This window comes from Oncorhynchus mykiss, chromosome 14 (assembly GCF_057628025.1).
Source record: "Oncorhynchus mykiss isolate SJ-2025 chromosome 14, ASM5762802v1, whole genome shotgun sequence".
In the NCBI taxonomy this organism is placed as follows: Eukaryota; Metazoa; Chordata; class Actinopteri; order Salmoniformes; family Salmonidae; genus Oncorhynchus; species Oncorhynchus mykiss.
In genome coordinates this window covers 8,228,909-8,249,308 of record NC_143035.1, presented here as the reverse complement: position 1 = coordinate 8,249,308, position 20,400 = coordinate 8,228,909, and the positions used below count along the sequence as shown (strand labels likewise).

At 43.5% G+C, this 20,400-nt stretch overlaps 1 protein-coding gene across 1 annotated transcript; it reads left to right on the top strand.

Annotated features, from left to right (window-relative positions):
* The first annotated feature begins 9,275 nt into the window (after positions 1-9,275).
* On the top strand, positions 9,276-17,141 carry si:ch73-233f7.1 (protocadherin). Its single transcript, XM_021561013.3, has 4 exons — positions 9,276-12,143; positions 15,303-15,361; positions 15,500-15,615; positions 15,930-17,141. Exons 1-4 carry the CDS (start codon positions 9,588-9,590, stop codon positions 16,280-16,282), a joined length of 3,084 nt encoding a protein of 1,027 aa, XP_021416688.2. The 5' UTR covers positions 9,276-9,587; the 3' UTR covers positions 16,283-17,141.
* The last annotated feature ends 3,259 nt before the right edge of the window (positions 17,142-20,400 follow it).

Sequence of the window (20,400 nt, the reverse complement as noted above, 5' to 3'; positions counted from 1 at the left end):
ACATACATTCGCTTTCAGTCCACTATTGACAACCACTATGTAATTTATGGGATGTATAGTAGCCGAGAACTCGTTTTTAAAGATTTGTATTATTCTTATTATTCGGGGAAAACGCTATGCCACAAATAGAAACAAAGATTCCAGAAATAATTTATGATTGATTGATTGATTGATTGATTGATTGATTGAGTCGTTCATTCATTAAGACTGTAGGCCTTGGTGCACGTTTTGTGCACACTAAAAGGACTTTCATTAGGCGAACGAACATACAGTGGGGTCCATCATTATTGACACCCTTGATAAAGATGAGCAAAAATTACTATATCAAATAAATCATTCAAATACTGAGCTCTATATTCTTTATGCAAAAAAAAAAGAGAAGAAGTTTCAATCATATTATCTGAGCTCTATTTTAATGTCACCTGACCAATGCACCAGTTCCAATGTCATTTAGCAAACTCCAGGAGTCTACATTTGTTAGATGACATTAAACAGAGCTTTTTGGCCACGCAAACCAGTGGTGGGTTTGGCGTAGAAATAAGAATGCATGAGCAGAAGAAAGAAAATCACATGCCTACTGTAAAATATGGTGGTGGAGCTTTGATGTTAAGGGGCTATTTTGCTTCCACTGATCCTGGGTCCCTTGTTAAGGTCAACAGCATCGTGAACTTTACCCAGTACCAGGATATTTGAACCCAAAACCTGGTTGCCTCTGCCAGGAGGCTGAAACGTGGCTGCAAGTGGATCTTCCAGCAAGACAAAGAACCAAGCACACATCAAAATCCACAACGAAATTGCTAACTTAGTCCCCGGACTTGAAACCCATTGCAAATCTGTGGTTTGAATTGAAGAGGGCAGTCCAAGAGTGCAAACAAATGATATCAAGGATCTGGATGGATTCTGGATGGAGGACTGGTCTAAGGTTCCTCCCAATGTGTTATCCACACTCGTTACACTCATAAGGTGAGATATTGAAAACGGGGGTGTTTTGGCCCATACCTTTTCGAGGATGAAAAGGATTGCTTGTTTAAACAATCTTTCTCTGATCAATTGTATTAGTACAAAATAGAATTTCCTCAAATGTTTTAGTATACAATATTGCTCAGTATTTAAGGTATTTATTTTGCACAGTAATTATAAAAAATAAAATAAAAATGTTTTATCAAGGGTGTCAATAATTTGACCCCACTGTATCTAGGCTTACCCTGAATGTTTTTACAGGTCACCGGATGAAGGTACGGTTGCAGTTGATAGTGACAAATGCACATGCTGGATCGTACTCACATTCCCGTGGTGTGGTGCTGCAATATACCGTATCCCTAGTGTTCTCTGGGCTGTAGAGCTTTTGATAACGGTGCACCAGCTCAGCGCAACGGTTACTATTTACTCCAAAGTTGCGACTCCTTGTCGGTTCGCCGGCTGAGGGCTCGAAATGTGGGCGGTTCTTTTATTTTTTATAGATTTTTCTGTTACACATTATTACATCAGTTATTTTTCTTCAGTTAGGATATCCTTTAATTAGGAAATATATTAGCCTGGTTTTATTATGAGGGTGGTGTTGTCTTGTTAACTTTGTCTTTTTACACAGTGACCATCCCTGTCACTCTAATGGCACACTAGTCCCTTTAATAATGTTTACATACGCCTTAAAAAAAAAATACAAAATTTATCTGGGCACTTTAATCATTTCATATTTTCATACTGTACTTACATTTTATACTGTATTTCTTAATTCCATTATTTCACTTTTAGATGTGTGAATTGTTAGATACAACTGCACTGTTGGCGCTAGGGACACAAGCATTTCGCTACATCTGCTAAATGTGTATGTGACCAATAAAATTTGGTTTAGTACTAGGCCTATCAGAAATAAAAGTCTTAAACATGAGCAGGCTATTTAACCCACAGTTGTGTGCCTTTGCTTACCTGAAATGCCCAGAATCTCCATGTGCATTGCCCCTGTGTGTGCTACCTGAATTACCTGCATGTACCAGCAGGGGTTGCTCTGAGACCATGGAATATCAGATAATAATCATGAACAATTCAGTCTAGAATGACTTCCTGCAGGTGGCTTTCAGGCACATTTTAAACCATTTCAAATTAGAGGCCAAATTAAACCACCTTTAACAATATAGGGCCTAGTAATGATGAAAACAACAAATTATAATGGTCATATAAATAGAAACTTCCCTTTTCAGGGCACTGTCTTTCAAAGATAATTTGTAAAAATCCAAATAACTTCACAGATCTTCATTGTAAAGCGTTTAAACACTGTTTGCCATGCTTGTTCAATGAACCATAAACAATTAATGAACATGCACCTGTGGAACGGTCGTTAAGACACTAACAGCTTACAGATGGTAGGCAATTAAGGTCACAATTATGAAAACTTAGGACACTAAAGAGACTGTGTGAATGTGCCTTAAGCATGCTGCAAGGAGGCATGAGGACTGCAGATGTGGCCAGGGCAATACATTGCGATGTGAGACGCTTAAGACGGTGCTACAAGGAGACAGGACAGACAGCTGATCATCCTCACAGTGGCAGACCACGTGATGGTCGGATTCGCCTTGATCATCAAAGGAATGATCGTTACACCGAGGCCTGTACTCTGGAGCTCGATTGATTTGGAGGTGGAGGGTCTCTTAAGGTCTGGGGCAGTGTGTCACATCATTGGACTGAGCTTGCTGTCATTGCAGGCAATCTCAATGCTGTGCATTACAGGGAAAACATCATCCTCCCTCATGTTCAGTTTGAGTCTTGTCACGTTCATACATATATTTACACGTTAGGTTTGCTGAAAGTAAACGCAGTTGACAGAACATTTTTTTTTGTTGCTGAGTTTATATCTTGAATTATGTCTGCAGCCTATTTATGCCTAAGTGATTTAGTAGGAACTTGGCTAACAACACACTTGGTTAAACATGTTGGTATTTTGACCTCAATTAATGTTTATAAGCCTGTTCATGTATAATCTCACTGGTTGTACAATGCACATCCAGCCTATATATAGATATTTTTCTTCCTGGTTAACTGTGCCAGCATAGCTCAGTGGTTACTTCTGAATGTTCTCAGTTTGCAATCTCTCAGTCTGTGGACTGAGAAGTTCAAACCCAAAGCTACTGTCTGGTGTTCTTTTTTATTTCAATATAATTTGGTTCACAAAAGTTAGCCTATAAATCAAGAAAAATTGGTTATTGATCAAATGTATCTTCTTAAGCCGTATCCACTATAATAAACTATAGCCTAGGAAACGAATCTGCAACACCTAGTCAGTTCATTATGACTTGAAATGCATACTCAATCATTTATTTATTTATTTCACCTTTATTTAACCAGGTAGGCTAGTTGAGAACAAGTTATCATTTGCAACTGCGACCTGGCCAAGATAAAGCAAAGCAGTTCGACACATACAACAACACAGAGTTACACATGGAATAAACAAACATACAGTCAATAATACAGTAGAAATATATATATACAGCATGTGCAAATGAGGTTAGATAAGAGAGGTAAGGTAATAAATAGGCCATGGTGACAAAGTAATTACAATATAGCAAATAAACACTGGAATGGTAGGATGTGCAGAGGATGAATGTTCGTTCCAGTCATTGGTAGCAGAGAACTGGAAGGAGAGGCAGCCAAAGGAAGAATTGGCTTTGGGGGTGACCAGTGAGATATACAGTACCTGCTGGAGCGTGTGCTACTATGGTGACCAGTAAGCTGAAATAAGGCAGGGCTTTACCTAGCAGAGACTTGTAGATGACCTGGAGCCAGTGGGTTTGGCGACGAGTATGAAGCGAGGGCCAGCAAACGAGCACATACAGGTCGGGGTGTTGGGTAGTATATGGGGTTTTGGTGACAAAATGGATGGCACTGTGATAGACTGCATCCAATTTGTTGAGTAGAGTGTTGGAGGCTATTTTGTAAATGACATCGCCGAAGTCGAGGATCGGTAGGATGGTCAGTTTTACAAGGATATGTTTGGCAGCATGAGTGAAGGATGCTTTGTTGTGAAATAGGAAGCCAATTCTAGATTTACTTTTGTACCTATCCAAAATCCCTAGTTTTGCAGTCTATGAATGTAAGCTTTATATCAGGTAGATGGCGCTCTAGAATCACGAATGAGAGAAGTGAATGCTTTGTTTTGAAAATAGTGTGGCCTGTATGCTAACTCTGAAGCAATTTTAATGGATCCTTCAATTCTTTGCAAAACCGTCTAAACTAATAAAACGAAAACGAAACCTGGCAGGGGGCATAAAAAAATGATTTAGGTCTACCAAATTATCTTAATAATCTAACAATTATCAATTTTTTTACCAAAATATTTTCTGACACTCACTGGTAACCTGCAGTTCCGTCTTGAATTTTGTTTGTATTTGTTAATCTTTATTTTTACTAGGCAAGTCAGTTAAGAAAAAAATCTTATTTCACAATGAAGACCTATCACGAATAGGTATAACCGCCTCCCCTAACCCGGACGACGCTGGGCTAATTGTGCGCCGCCCTACATAGGTTAAAAGGAAGACTTGTGCAATACAATGAGTAACGTAGCCTAGGTCATAGCAGAGGTCTTAAATCGTCCTGCAGCCTCGCCTTCTCGGCGCAGGGTTAGCTCCGAGGTTACTTCAGCTGTCTAACTATCTAATGTACCCCAGGTACGAAAACATAGCGTTTTTGGAAAAAATAATCAAAATACAAAAATGAGTTTTTTTTTCTTATTGATGAATGAGGGTTCAACAATTAGGATACCTTCCCTATTGAGAGTTTACATGTTGAACTTTCATTCTTATATTGTAGCCTACAATGAGGCTTTAAAAAAAATAATCATCAATAAAACATATTATTTAAATTAATGGGTATAATTGTGTGCTGAATTAAAGTAGTTTGTAAATCAGCTTATAGGCTACCATTTGTAGGCTTCAGGTAGCCTTTGCCTTGACATTTCGCAAACATTTGACAAATTAAAATGTAGTCTTTGGTTTGAGTATATAGTTTAATATTGAACTAGTTTTATTGTTGCAATGTAAAAAAAAAAAAAAAAAAGGATAATGTTTGTAGGCTACAGTATTGCAGTCCTATCTGCCCGGTAATTTCTTCACCTTAAATTATACGCTAGATGGCGCTCTAGGATCATGAATAAAATAAGGATTTTCAGTAGGCCCATAGATTATCAACTGGGTTCCCAAACTTCCCACACGGCTTAAGGTCCAGTCCCTTTCAATTCAATTGGAAGAATAGGTTATGACAATAACAACATGTTTTGTTATAGAACATGTTTTTACAAAGTTATCTTCGGCTTCATGTCATGTTATAAAAAAAAGTACAGTTGCTCTCATGAAATTGTATTAGTTGAACACTAGGCCCACTCTTTGATGGCATGCACATCTTGCCTCTGTCCACATAGAAAATAACAAACGCTGCGGCCCAAATTCACAAAACCTTTCTTTAAGGAGAAATGTAACATGTTTTAAAACATTAATCTTAGTAATAAATATTTTAACGTGATTACCATTGCTAGCTAGATATCTATCTAAAACGGCTGCCTAGCAACAAACATCTTAAGAAGATTTCAAATCAAATTTCATTTGTCACATTTGTCACATACACATATTTAGCAGATGTTATTGCAGGCGGTTGATGTCCTTGGTGATCTTTTTTACCTTTTCTGTGACATTGGATGCTGTAAATGTCTTGGAGGGCAGGTAGTTAGCCCCTGGTGATGCATTGACGCACCACCCTCTGGAAAGCCCTGGGGTTGCGAGCGGTGCAATGGCCGTACCAGGCGGTGATACAGCCCAACAGATGCTCTCAATTGTGCATCTGTAGAAGTTTGAGGGACCAAGGACCAAGCTAAATTTCTTCCGCCTCTTGAGGTTGAAGAGGCGCTATTGCGCCTTCTTTACACACTGTCTGTGTGGGTGGACCATTTCAGATCATAACTGATGTGTTCACCGAGGAACTGTGCTCCCTCTGCTGTTTCCTGAAGTCCATGATCAGCTCCTTTGTTTTGTTGACGTTGAGTGATAGGTTATTTTTCTGGCATCTCTCTCCCAGGGCCCTCACCTCCTCCCTGTAGGCTGTCTCATCATTGTTGGTAATCAGGCCTACTACTGTTGGGTCGTCTGCAAACTTGATGATTGACTTGGAGGCGTGCATGGCCACGCAGTCATGGGTGAACAAGGAGTACAGGAGGAGGCTGAGCATGCACCCTTGTGGGGCCCCTGTGTTGAGGATCAGCAAAGTGGAGGTGTTGTTTCCTACCTTCACCACCTGGGGGTGGCCCGTCAGGAAGTCCAGGACCCAGTTGTACAGGGCGGGGTTCAGACCCAGGGCCCCGAGTTTAATGATGAGTTGGAGGGTGAGCTATAGTCAATTAACAGCATTCTTACGTAGGTATTCCTCTTGTCCAGATGGAATAGGGCAGTGTGCAGTGCGATGGCGATTACATTGTCTGTGGATCTATTGGGGCGGTAAGAAAATATAAGTGGTTCTAGGGTGTAAGGTGGAGGTGATATGACCCTTAACTAGCCTCTAAAAGCACTTCATGATGACAGAAGTGAGTGCTACGGGTCAGTAAATTTAGTTCAGTTACCTTTGCTTTCTTGGGTACATGAACAATGGTGGATATATTGAAGAAAGTGGGGACAGCAGACTGTAATAGGGAGAGATTGAATATGTCCGTAAACACTCCAGCCAGCTGGTCTGCACATGCTCTGAGGTTGCGACTAGGGATGCCATCTGGGCCGGCAGCCTTGCGAGGGTTAACACGCTTAAATGTGTTACTCACGTCGGCCATGGAAATGGAGAGCCCACAGTCCTTGGGAGCGGGTTGCGTCGGTGGCACTGTGTTATCCTCAAAGTGGGCGAAGAAGGTGTTTAGCTTGTCCAGGAGCAAGACTTGGGTGTCAGCGATGTGGCTGGTTTCCCCTTTGTAGTCCGTGATTGTCTGTAGACCCTGCCATAGAAGATATTCGAATTATTTTCATATGAACTGCAAACTTAAGGAATTGCAGTTATGAACCTCTTAGGAACTTCTTTTTTTTTTCTTAAAAAAGCTTCTTAAGTTTTTGCGTAAGAAGTGCTTTGTGAATCTGGGCCCAGCTCCGCCAGCAGGGCACTGTGCAGGACGAGACCCCCCCCCCCCCCCTCCCCCCCATGTCTCTCGCTCTCCTCTTTCTCTCTCTCTGCGTGTGAGGGAGAGAAATGACCGCTGTGTGTGCTCGGCCGGGTCAGTCAGGTGATTGTTGGTGAGTGTGAGCAAGGTGAATTTGCCCTCGGACAATGCAGTGGGGGTGCAAGGAAATGCGGGGGGCGGATGAAACGATCGTAATGCTCCGTGTAATGCATGTTAATGTAACAGGCACCGAGGGACTGTCGGTACATCCAACTGAGTGCTTAGGGATTATTTATCACAAAACATTTGTATTATGTTGGGGAACGGTTGATCCCGGATAGCTACACACTAATCCTCCACTCCGTTAATTAAAAAGACGATGAAACCAATGGAAATTGTGTTTTTTCAGAAATGTAATCATTTCTGGAGAAGCTTAACCATCTGCTGGAGGTTAAGTCTGTGAGCAGATTGTGTTTTCTGGTTATTTAAACCTGCGGATTTAACTTTTTTTTCTAGAAGAAGGGCGGGTGAAGGGTTTCTGTGGGTGAGGGGGAAGGAGGAGGGAAGAAGGGGGTCGTCGCTAAGGAAGGGTGTCCAACAAGCTCTCACAGTTTCATGCCAGAATTAGACCTTCATGTTTCTCAAATATCACATTTCGAAGATGTTCCAAACGTCAAATTTCGAAGTGTTTGGTTACTTAAATTGTATCGTTAAATTAAGCATTACCTCCGAATTTGGACGTCGAAGACAGATTTGTATCATGGTGATCTGCCTGGGGTTTCGGGAAGATAATTTGGTGTCAGTGGCTGTGTTGTCAGCTCAAGTGGAGAAATTTGAGCTTGAGCCACGGCGTTTAATTGGAATGCGACTCGAGTCTGTCGAGAGAGGAGGCCTAGCGCGCGGAGGGATTCTATAAACCTAGTGTGTCTGCGTGTGTGCGCGCACGTGGTTGATATCTGACTGACTGGCCAGGATTAAAGGGGAAACGATTAGATGTGCGCAAACATGTACCGCACTCTTAACAGACCCGGGCCGTCCTCTTGGTTTTATCATAGCCAGACCTGCCAGCTCCATCATCTAGTCAAGTTATTCCATCCTGTTGACATCTGTTCATATGACTTGGGCTAACATTTAGCCTTGTCTGTACAAATAACCTCTGTCTTTTGTCATGCTTTTATGTTATCTAGGGTAGCCTAGTGGTTACAGCGTTGGACTAGTAACCGGAAACCCCCGAGCTGACAAGGTACAAATCTGTCGTTCTGCCCCTGAACAGGCAGTTCAGTTAACCCACTGTTCCTAGGCCGTCATTGAAAATAATAATTTGTTCTTAACTGACTTGCCTGGTTAAATAAAGGTAAAATTAAAAAAGGACCGCAATTATCCCTGCAAATTATAATGTAAAATGTAATTTTGATATAATCCGAACAGTAATACCTTAATGTGATTAAAGGGCGTGATTGTGGTTTTATGAAGTTGCTTTTATGATGATTGTGTTGATACATGTTCAGGTCTGCTTACACGGAGAGAGGAGTTGTAATGCGTGTTTGTACCAGAGTATCAGTTCCTCTTTGAACGATTGTCATTATTTTTTAGATGGGAAAATAGATGCTCACAAACAACTTTTAAAATTGAATAACCCATTAAGGATAATTTTTTTGTAAACCCCAAATTCTCTATGCTGATTTAATCATCAATGTGGTCATTTGGGTTTTCATTTTCTAGGAAGCTATTGGAGGCACAGTTTCATATACTGGCCAGTAGCTATATGAAACAAGAAGAGCCTTTTTTAGTGTCTTTTATTTCCAACTCTGTGTCTATGTAAAGTGTTGTCTTTAAAGGCCTGAAGGACACTTTGCAGTGCGAGATCTCTGAAACCTCCGTCAGCTGCGCAGCGCAGTAACTAGAAAACGACACCCTCGATGAAAAGCAATTAGCTATTAATCCAGATCAGCCCCTGATGTCTCGACTGAAAGCTACGCTACTTTCGCGTCTCTAATCGCTCCGAGGAGCTGCACCAGAGAAAGGGTTAACCGTGCTACTGTAATTAGAGTCCCTGCTCTCGTGTCTTCGTTCTCCAATACAGTGCTGCTCGCAACTACGGAACCCCTCCCTCTCCTTACACACACACACACACACCCTCCTCCCCACCAGCCCGATTGTCTAATAAACTGGAAATTCAGAGCGCGAACCTCCCGCGCTCACACACTGCCGGTATTGCGCGCGGGGAGCACAACACATAGAGACGCTCAACTCCTCTCCTCCCCTCCAAGTTTACATTCTTGTTTTTATTATTCTAAAGAGTACTACTTTGATGAAAGTAGGTTACATTGTAAGTGCGTAAAGGAGCAACACGCTCTGAAGTGTTTGCTTGTTTGTTTTCTACAACAACTGGAAACGAATCCACGAATCATTTTACAAAGCGCATAATGTCAGTTACGGGTAAACTCATTCTGTGCTGTTTTCACGGTTGATGATTTTCTTGGGAAGCATTGAGATGGAGCACAGGCTCACGAGCACGCGGTGGACACCGTTAACCGGGCTGGTGGTGTGCCTGCTGGTGTGCGCGTGTGTGGTGGACCTGGTTCTGGCACAGATTCGGTACTCCATCCCCGAGGAGTTGGACCACGGGGCTTTTGTCGGTAACATCGCTGAGGACCTCGGTTTGGACGTGGCCAAACTGTCCGCCCGTCGCTTCCGGATAGTCTCCGGTGCCAAGAAACAGTACTTAGAGGTGAATCTGGAAAACGGTATTTTATTTGTTAACGAGAAGATCGACCGCGAGGAGCTGTGTGAACGGAGCCCGACCTGCTTCTTACACTTGCAAGTGGTGATCGAGAATCCGTTAGAACTGTACAGAGTGGAGGTGGAGATTTTGGATGTGAACGACAACTCTCCCAGTTTCCCGTGGAGCGAGTTCAATCTGGAGATTACAGAGTCAGCGGCGCCCGGGTCCCGGTTCCCGTTGGAGAGCGCGCAGGACCAGGACGTGGGCACCAACTCGCTCCGATCCTACCAGCTGAGCTCCAACGAGCACTTTGTACTAAACATCCAGACACGTAATGACGGGAGCAAGTTTGCCGAGCTCGTGCTGGGGACCCCGCTGGACAGGGAGCAGCAGAAGACGCACGAGATGGTGCTCACAGCCGTGGACGGGGGGTCGCCAGAGCGTTCGGGCACGGCTCTCATCACCATCACGGTGCTGGATGCCAACGACAACGTGCCAGTTTTCGACCGGTCTGTTTACCGGGCGAGCCTGGTAGAAAACGCACCGAGAGGGACTTTAGTGCTGAAACTAAATGCCACTGATTTGGACGAGGGTGCGAATGGAGAGGTCTCATACGCGTTCAGTGGGCACGCACCGCTCAAAGTGCGCGAGCTGTTCAGCGTGGACCAGTATACGGGTGAGATCCGAGTGAAGGGGATTGTGGACTATGAGAAAGCGAGTGTTTATGAGCTGTACGTGCAGGCTAAAGACAGGGGTCCCTCCGCAGTGGCCGTGCACAGTAAGGTACTGGTGGATGTCTTAGATGTGAATGACAACGCGCCGGAAGTCATCCTCACCTCCGTGTCCACACCTGTCCAGGAAGACGCGCCACCGGGCACGGTGATAGCCGTTATAAGTGTCATGGACCGGGACTCGGGAGAGAACGGGAATGTGGACTGCCAGATCTCCAGCAACGTCCCCTTCCAGCTCCACTCCTCCTTTAAGAACTACTACACTCTGGTGACTAGCGAGTTTCTCGACAGAGAAGCCGTCTCCGAGTACAACATCACCCTCACGGCCCGGGACCTGGGCTCCCCGTCTCTCTCCACGAGGAAAACCATCCTCGTCCAAGTGTCTGATATTAATGATAACCCCCCGCGCTTCGCACAGCCATCATACACAGTTTATGTGACCGAGAATAATGCCCCGGGCGCATTCATTTGCTCAGTCACTGCTTTCGACCCTGATTCTAATCAGAACGCCTATCTGTCCTACTCGATTCTAGAGGGTCAGATCCAAGGCATGCCCGTGTCCACTTACGTCTCCATCAACTCGGACAACGGAAACATTTATGCGCTGCGATCCTTTGACTACGAACAGCTAAGGAACTTTCAGATACGGGTGCAGGCGCAGGACGCCGGTTTCCCTCCGCTCAGCAGCAATGTCACGGTAAATGTGTTCGTTTTGGACCAGAATGATAATGCTCCGGTTATCGTGTCCCCATTGCCCAAGAACGGGACCGTGGCGACAGAGGTAGTGCCGAGGTCAGTGGATGCGGGGCACTTAGTCGCCAAGATCACTGCGCTAGATGCGGACGCAGGACAGAACTCGCGCCTCTCCTACCAGGTGCTCCAGGCTACGGACCCGGGGCTGGTCAGTGTCGCCCTCTACACGGGAGAAATAAGGACGATTCGCCGGTTCGTGGATAAGGACGCTACGAGGCAGAGAGTCGTCATTCTGGTCAAGGACAACGGGCAGCCGCCTCTCTCCGCCACCGTCTCTATCCTCCTCTCCGTGGTTGACAATGTGCCGGAGTCCCTGTCTGATTTCGGCGACCTCACTCTGAGCCCCCAGCCCCCCTCCAACCTCGCCCTCTACTTGATCGTGTCACTGAGCACCATCTCGCTAATCTTCCTGGTGGCTATTATCGTCCTGGCTGCGGTCAAGTGTTACAAGGACAGAGAGACCATCAGTGGGTATAACCTCCCCCCCTTCGCCTGCTGCTGTTGCGGGGGCTTCCAACCAGAGCCGCCCCCGGAGGTGTTCAAGAAATCTAACCTAAACCTGCAGATCTCCACCGGGGCGAAGGTGCCCACCAACTGCATGGAGGTAAATGGCAACGGTACTCTGTCCCAAGCCTACTGTTATAAAGTATGTCTGACCCCCGAGTCAGCTAAGAGTGACTTTATGTTCCTGAAGCCATGCAGCCCCATTAGCACCCCGAGGAACAACGAGGCAAAGGGGGCTGATAACTTGGCTTGGAGCGCGCACCACCGGAGCTCATCGGTGAATAACCATTCCGGAGCCACCACTCCAAATGAGGTAACGTGAGAGTAAATGTGTTGGCTTTCAAATAATTGATTTTGATAATCATCAAGTACACGACATTCCACCTAATGAAGGTCAAATCATACAAGCGAAAGTGTAATATGTTTGCCTGGACTTGAACGATATTCATATCAACGTAAAAATAAATCTGACTTGGTAAACTTTATCCTAATGCAACCAACACGTATTTAGTTTACATTTCTGTTGGTGTTTATATTTGACAAACCACAACCTTGATTATACAGTAATGGCATGTGAGTAAATGAAAAGGAAGTGAAATAATTAGAGAGTGGATATTCTATTCACAAAGGCTATGACAGAAAGCGGAACACGCCACAGTATATTTTACGCTGAGCATGTGTTGTGGAGCGCATTTCTCTCCTCTCGCACACAGAACTGAACAGTCTGCCAGAGATCTCCGTTTCACAGAGCAACGGAGAGGAATAAACCTCAGTCATGTTTTCATCGATGCTTGTATTTCGATCCCCGATCCACGTCTTGTTTCTCATCTATAATCCTCATTTGCCCATTGTTTGTTTATTTGTAAACATGTTTGGAAAAATAGGGGGTTTTGAGAAATCCCATAACGTTTGTATGATTGAGTATTGTGGGTACAATGTCATTGTCTGTTCTGTCTGCTGCTATGTGATACGAGAGAGAGACAGACATTCAGTCTATACTTTCCTATAAAGAAAACACCAGTTTGAATTGATTTCTTGTAGCGTCTGCGAATTTTTACCGGGCTACAAGGTGAACGGCTGACAGACACGTAATGACGGGAGCAAGTTTGAAATAGAACCTCGCTTGTCTGGGCTGTAGTATTCTATCAACGACCGTTCTGAAGAAGTCTGCACCTCTACTCATTTTCATTCTAACGGTTTTGGGCCAATAACCCCACTAACTATGCCTCAAGGGCACAGACACGGCCGAGACATTATACGACCCACAATGCCGTGCATACGAAAGGGGTCGCGTCCATTATTGATGAAAAATGCAAAGAGATCATTTTGGGGGACGGGTGAAGGGGTCCAAGTACCAGGCTGGGACGTGGCGCGCCTGTAGAGTGCCCTGGCGTTGTCCTCGCGGAATGAGAGAGGAGAGAGCTGTGGATCCTGTAACCCGGACTCAGGGGCAGACATAACATAGTAAATGTAAATCAGGGACACTCCAACTAGTATAATATCTACAGTTTCGTACGGTGTGTATTAATTTGTGATGTCCACCATCCATCTTGTATGATATGTTAGAAATTACATTTTGTACGATATGTTAGAAATTACATTTTGTATGATATGTTAGAAATTACATTTTGTATGATATGTTACGAATTATATTTTGTATGATATGTTACGAATTTAAATTCGTACAAAATGTTACAAATTCAGAAAAACGTATGATATGTTACGAATCACAATTTGTTGTGGGAATCGTTAGCTAGGTGGCTAACGTTAGCTTGGCTAGGGTTTAGGGTTTAGGGTTAAGGTTAGTAATTAGGTTAAAGGGTTAGGGTTATGCTAAGTAGTTGCTAATTAGCACGTGATGAGATCCGAACACGCAACCTTAGGATTGCTAAATGTTTCGTTATACACCTGCACCATCTACCCTGACCAGGCCCTTTATCTACTTCCCCAGAGTCAGATGAACTTGTGGATAACATTTGCATGTCAATGTGTTCAGTATGAAGGAAGCTCAAGGTAGTTTTCCAAGCCAATGCTAAATAGCGCTAGCAAAATGACTGGAAGTCTATTGGAATTTGCTAGCATGTAACCATACCAAACGTAACATATCATACTAATTTGACTGTCCCAGATTTACCTTTACAATGTTACGTCTAGTCTATGAGACCAGGCTGGTAAAACCCGTGTTCTGAGCAACTGTGAAGGATGGGGGAGGGAGAGAGAGGGGGAGGCGATGTCGACACCGCTGTTGCCGGAGTCACTAGATGGGACCGGCAGACCGTGAATGTGATGTGTGCGTATTGCCTTTTGTCATCTCTATAATCTGGTACAATGTAGGCAGACAGTGTGACGGATAAAGGGACACACTTTTTCCCTGGAACATCTCCATCTCCGTGTAGACGAAGACTAAAAATGTCAGTCCCGTTCATAGCAAGAACACCTCTGGCCATATAAAGAACTTGATTCTAGGTCATGATGATTGTTCTGCTAGCAGCTATGTCCCTCCAGGGGCTTGGTGTCCTTGATGACGTTAATTGGTACCCTTATATCACCCCTGTGTTCCCCGAGAGTCATGTCGCGGATGAAAGCAGAAAACCTCAAAGACTTACCAATGAAACAGTGGGATGGTTATATAGCCTAGTTGTCAGCCATAACAATGTTGTATGTAGGCCTGCGTGTAGTGTAATTTCAGCAGGGTGATACAAAAAAAAAATACAGAAATTGAGAAGGTGAAAAAGTGGAGTGGTCTGTGAAACAGAGATGACCTACAGTGTGTAAAGCTGCAAGGACTGCACAACTTTTCCCGCTTCTCAGCAAGACAGTAATTCAAAGCATGTTCTCAGAGCATCAGAGTAATAGGAACATTAAAAAATGATGCATAAAACCCACAAAACAATTACTTGTGTCATTTTCTTAATTTCCTGAGTGGCACGGTGTTCTTTGAAGATTAAAATCGTGTTTTCGTTTCATCCCGGTGGGGTTCTAATTGAGTTTTGTGTATTACTCCCGATGAATGTATTTTGAATACCGATTCCAATAATAGCTTACGTCGCATTCTTCTTGTTAACAGCTCTTAGTCAATTAATAGAGCGTGGAATCCATAGGCTACTATGAGATTTATACCCGGAATAAATATCACTCCGCGGTGTCGGTCCCCTCCCCTGCTGTGCTGCGGTGGATGAAAGCGAAATAATTGACAGGCAAGTCATTGCTTATGGCACGGCGCACTTCCTCACTGCGTTCTGAAATAAGGCCACAGGGTGGCAGTCAAGCTCCATGGAAAAAGATATCCGGATATAATGAAGCCTAGAATATGGAAATGAAAAATGTATACAATTGGATATGTATCCCTACTCTTCGGCAAAGTCGTTGAACCAGTAGGCTATATTACTGCTGGGTGATTTCAGAACGGTTGTTTGGTGGTTTGTAAGACAGGACATGTTTTAAGATAGTATTTTCTCTCCTTTATCTATAGCTCAAGCAACCAAACACAGACTGGACCCTCACAAAGAACCAGAACTCCTCTTTGAAAAGGTAACCATTGCTTTTGACATTACACTTACCTCAGCATACCGGTCTTTTGATATGTACGTTATTCATTTTTGGCCGGTGTGTGTTCATGCCATAAAGCATTATGTGATCATTTATGGTATGAATCTTTATCCTCTGCAGCTGTAACTCTATCAACATGGATGGCACTCTGATGAGGAAGGCCATGCATGCAGACCCAGAGAACTACATGACACCCATGACTGGCCAGTACTGGACCTGGGGCACCCACATGAGGGGTAGGTGAAGGCCTGGGCCTGAAACACACAGGCATGCACGCACGCACGCACGCACACACACACACACACACACACACACACACACACACACACACACACACACACACACACACACACACACACACACACACACACACACACACACACATCTAATGCCTCTCCCTGGATAATAGAAAACAGCCAATGAACAGGTGGCTAATGAGCACATAGGTGTACCACTTCTACGACGTACGCGTGTGTGTTTTGTGATATCCGTCTCTCCTTGATTTCAGTCACGCAGTATGTTCATTGACATAATCGCTCTACTTCCACAGACTACAAGATGTCTCCTCCTGCCACTGGGCCTCCTCCTCGCTCTTGGACCCCCCGGTGCACCCCTCCACCCCAGCAACAGCCCCAACCCCAGCAGCCTCCACTCCCGCCACACCCCCACCCCCACCCTCACCCTCACCCCCACCCACCTCCAGACTACCAGCATAACGTGTACATCCCGGGCACGCCGTCGGCTCTGTGCACCCTGAGGCCAGCAGCTACCCACCACCGCAGCGAGCTGGACGTCCACAACTCCTTCTCTACCTTTGGCAAGAAGAGACGCTTCATCCACAACTACGAGCCCCAGACAGACGCAGCAGCAGCTGTCATCAACAATGACCTGTATAATGATTAATAATGGGCTCCTGAGAGGGAATGAGTGAGTGAGTAGCCTCTATGGTATGAATGAGCCCTATGTCTGCTAACATAGTAAACAGACTAAGGATGAAAGGAATAAATTAAATAAGTGTACAAATGCCGGAATGAATGAATTAACTTTCGACCTCTATAATAAAGGAACGAGGGAGATGGGCTAATGTTGAGGAGATGAATCTAAGAAGAGTGATCTCATTTTTACATCTGCCACTGTTGGCCATTGCTATTTTTGACACATTACTGCCACATGTTTCCCACAGTCTGTTTTTCAATGGATTTGAGTCATTTACCGGACGCTCTTATCCAAAGCGATTTAAAGGAGCAATTAGGGTTAAGTGCCTTGCTCAATGGAACATCGACAGATTTTTCACCTAGTCGGCTTGGAGATTTGAACCAGCGACATTTTGGTTACTGGCCCAATGCTCTTAACTGTTAGGCTACCTGTAGCCCAGTATGATAAATCATCATTATTAATTATTAGTATTATGATCATTAGCATTATTATTTTGACAATCAGCGTGGATCAACAGTTTGACGAGAAACATACAAATAGCCTAAGATTGGACAGCGCTTTGCACATTGTTATAAATATGAATTCTATTTTTGAATGTTTAAGAAAAGGAAAATAAATACAAATAACCAGGTTGCATTCATTCACCTGAAATGTTTTAAAATGTGGGGGTCTGTCAAGCAGATCTTGTGTGAATATATATGAATATAGCCTACTTGTAGATGCAAACTGCAATTGTGATGCAGGTGATCCACAAAGACTTAAACAGTCAACTACCCAACACATATACTGTATATACATTTCTGGGAATAAAGTATTTTTTCTCATATATGGTTTTCTTTCTTATATTATGGAGCCTATTACGCATTCTCTTGTCATCACCAGCTTTCCCCAAACAGGCCTAGAGGCAGTAAAGGTTTAATTCTAAGGATGGATTAAATTGAGTGAGACACGTATTCAATGTTTAATCAGCTTGAGTCACCCATCCACTTTAAAGTTGGGAAATTGTTTTAGGGTAAAAAAGTTCCACGGCACACTAACTCCGGGGCAGGCTTTCTGCCACGGTAAGCTGTTTTCCGTGGCAAGGAGTAAAATAGTAAAATGCTAACATATGCTAATTAGGGTGCTCGCATTTCCATTCGCCCGTAGAGAATAGTCGAGGTTCATTAACTGAACAAACAGAATCTCTCCTCGAAATATAATTTAATTAAAGACGGTGGGACTTGGACACAAGCCGCGGGCTAGCAGCTTCCGTTCCAAATGCCACACACCTGGATGCGATATGCCGAACCTTCTGCCCACTCTCTCCATGCCCTTTTCCTTTTAATATCCCGGGGAATGAGTTCCGAATGTCAACAGATGAGTAGTCTATCGGCCGGATTCACGGGGGTAATTAGGTCGGCGCATGCCTCAGATTGAAAATAATTTTGTTAATAAGGAAACGGTCTCCATGGAGGCAAGACGCTTCTCGAACTGGAGTGTAACCTTCTCTCTTCCTGGGGAGGAGGAGGAGGAGGAGGAGAGCCATGGGGACGGTACAGCAGGGCTAGAGTTCGTTAGTTCAGCTAAACATCACTTAAATAAAGGTGATATAGTACGTAGAGCTATTGAATCGGCTTAAAAATGGAGGCATACAATTTTTCACATGTCATAAAATATGAAGTTGTGTCTATGAATATTAACCATAGCCTGTTATAACATTGTATAGAGTTTGGTACACTTAATCTGCAGCAGTGTTGTGTTCCATAGGATCCCTGACCAAAAACGTTAATATCATCACCATAATTACTATAGTGCAGGGTTCCCTAATTGGTGGTTTTAATTGCACCTCCAAGTTTTCTGAGCAAAAAAAAATATTTATGTATTTCTTATTTTTATTTGTTATTATTGGACATAAAAGACTGTAACAAAAAAAAAACAGGAGATCAGCTCCAAGTGATTTTAATTTGAGATATCTGTTCCCAAATACTCTCCACGCATAAGAGACACGTGATCGTATGCAAATGAAAGCAAGGTTTGAAATGAGTATGTGTTCGTCGAATACTATATCTGTTTGGGATTCTTGCGGTCAATTTGCCATCGGATGATTTGTCATTATGTTCGGACTTCAGCTGAATCTAGTTGATACCTGCTATAGAGGCTGTTATGCCCTTTCCCTTCAGTATCCAGTGTAGACGCCAGTGCTCCCATATAAGCCTTCTCCCACTGCCTCCGACCTTTGACCTTATTGAAGCCTAGTAAAGGCTCTATATCCTAACCTCAGATGACCATGTGTGTACCCCATGCAGCTCTGTGACCCATGGGGCTTATTCTGCAGGCTTATCCCTATACTCATCTCTTACCTCCCTCTCTAATCCCATACATTTTCCTCCAAGTCGGCTTCTCCCTTTCGCTAGATCAATGAAACACAGGGAGGGACACATTAGTTAGGTAAGCAAAATACTTATAGAATGTCAGTGTAAATTTATAAACACTCTTAAAAAGCGTGGCCAGAACACCATGGCCTAGATATGTATAATAATGAGATGGTACAGAGATAACGGAGACCCTTAGAGAACTGAATGAAACACCAGCCCTATCACAGTGCATGACCGATGTGACCAGGCATGGCCTAGTATAGATCTACTTACCAAGGTTACTATCTGTAAAGACTGTAGATCTGTAGTACATGTAGTCTGCCTGCTGGATCTCCACCAGGGGGCACCATTAAGTCACAAACAGAGGGAGAGCGGTGGAAAAGCTTTGCATTTCAAAACAAATTTCTAATCAAGTAAAGTACTCACTTAACAAAACTATTTCACAGTGCTACACGTTCAACATGATGGAATAGATCACATTAAAAAAGGGCACTAACACTCAGAAAGCATGCATGGAAGAAGCAGACAAGAAAGCACATGAGGCTTAGTTGTGTTTTAGAAATGACCGCTAGTTTAGTTGATATTAGCACAATCGTGTTGGCATTGGTTTGAGAGAAGAGATATCAGTTTGGAGATTAAGTGGCTTCCTGGTCATCTGTAGAGGTCATACGTTGGCTCTGGTTCATCAGTGGCTTCCTGGTCATCTGTAGAGGTCGTGCGTGGGCTCTGGTTCCTCAGCATGTGACCTGTGATGAAAAAAAGAACACAGAATACACCAAAGTCCCGCCTACTTCCTGGTGCAAGTAGAAAATAAAAATTTAAAATAAAAGTATAAGGGGATATGGGTGAACATATGCCGTGGTCAAGTCGACGACGGCTCCAGTGCAATGAGTCGAGCTTACTCAGGTGTTCAAAAGCGCACTTCTTACCAAGAGCCTAATGCTTCCTTAGGTAGTTCTTTATGAGTTTTAGTTTTAGAAAACGATTTCCCCGCAGAAGTGACAGTTACAGGGATGGTAAAAACAGCTTGAATATCATAACAACATCAGGGAAACGGGGCAGAACGGAACGGTGAATGAAATACAGCAGTTTTTCAACATCTTAAATTGAGCCTCTCATTCTCCTTAATGCAAAATTCCACCCCAAAACGATTCGTTTGTATTTGTTCTCATTAGTCCATTGTTGACGTAATCCCTAAAAATGTTTTGCTTGTCAGCGATCACGTTTTCAATATATGTAACTTTGAACATACAGAAATCCTCCCCATATGGTGCCCTTTGTGTCACGGGAAAATGTCTGTATTTGATTTCATTTGATTTAATGAAATGTCCCTTGAATATTGCATCTCATTTGTGAAGGCTATTAGCCAGACAAAACCCTCTGAGTTTGAATTTAGTCTCAAGCCGACTACTTTTTCCCTCAATGTTAGGCTGTTTTTTAAGTAATGTTAATTACTAGTTTATAAATAGCAACTAAATACGGTTAAATAATATATAAATAGTACATTGCATAATGAAAAAATCCCTACTAAATTAGTGTTTGGAGGGTGGACTGACTGTGTTATTTGTCCTTAATAGTCTGGTTTTACGCACAACTTTGTATCCAAGCTGGGAGAGAGCGCGTACAATCTGCAATGTTTGAATTTCCAACTTTATTTACTGAACAAGTAATGACATGATTGCCACTAGCCAGCAGTCTAAATGGCAGCATTGCAACACCTTGTATAGCTTG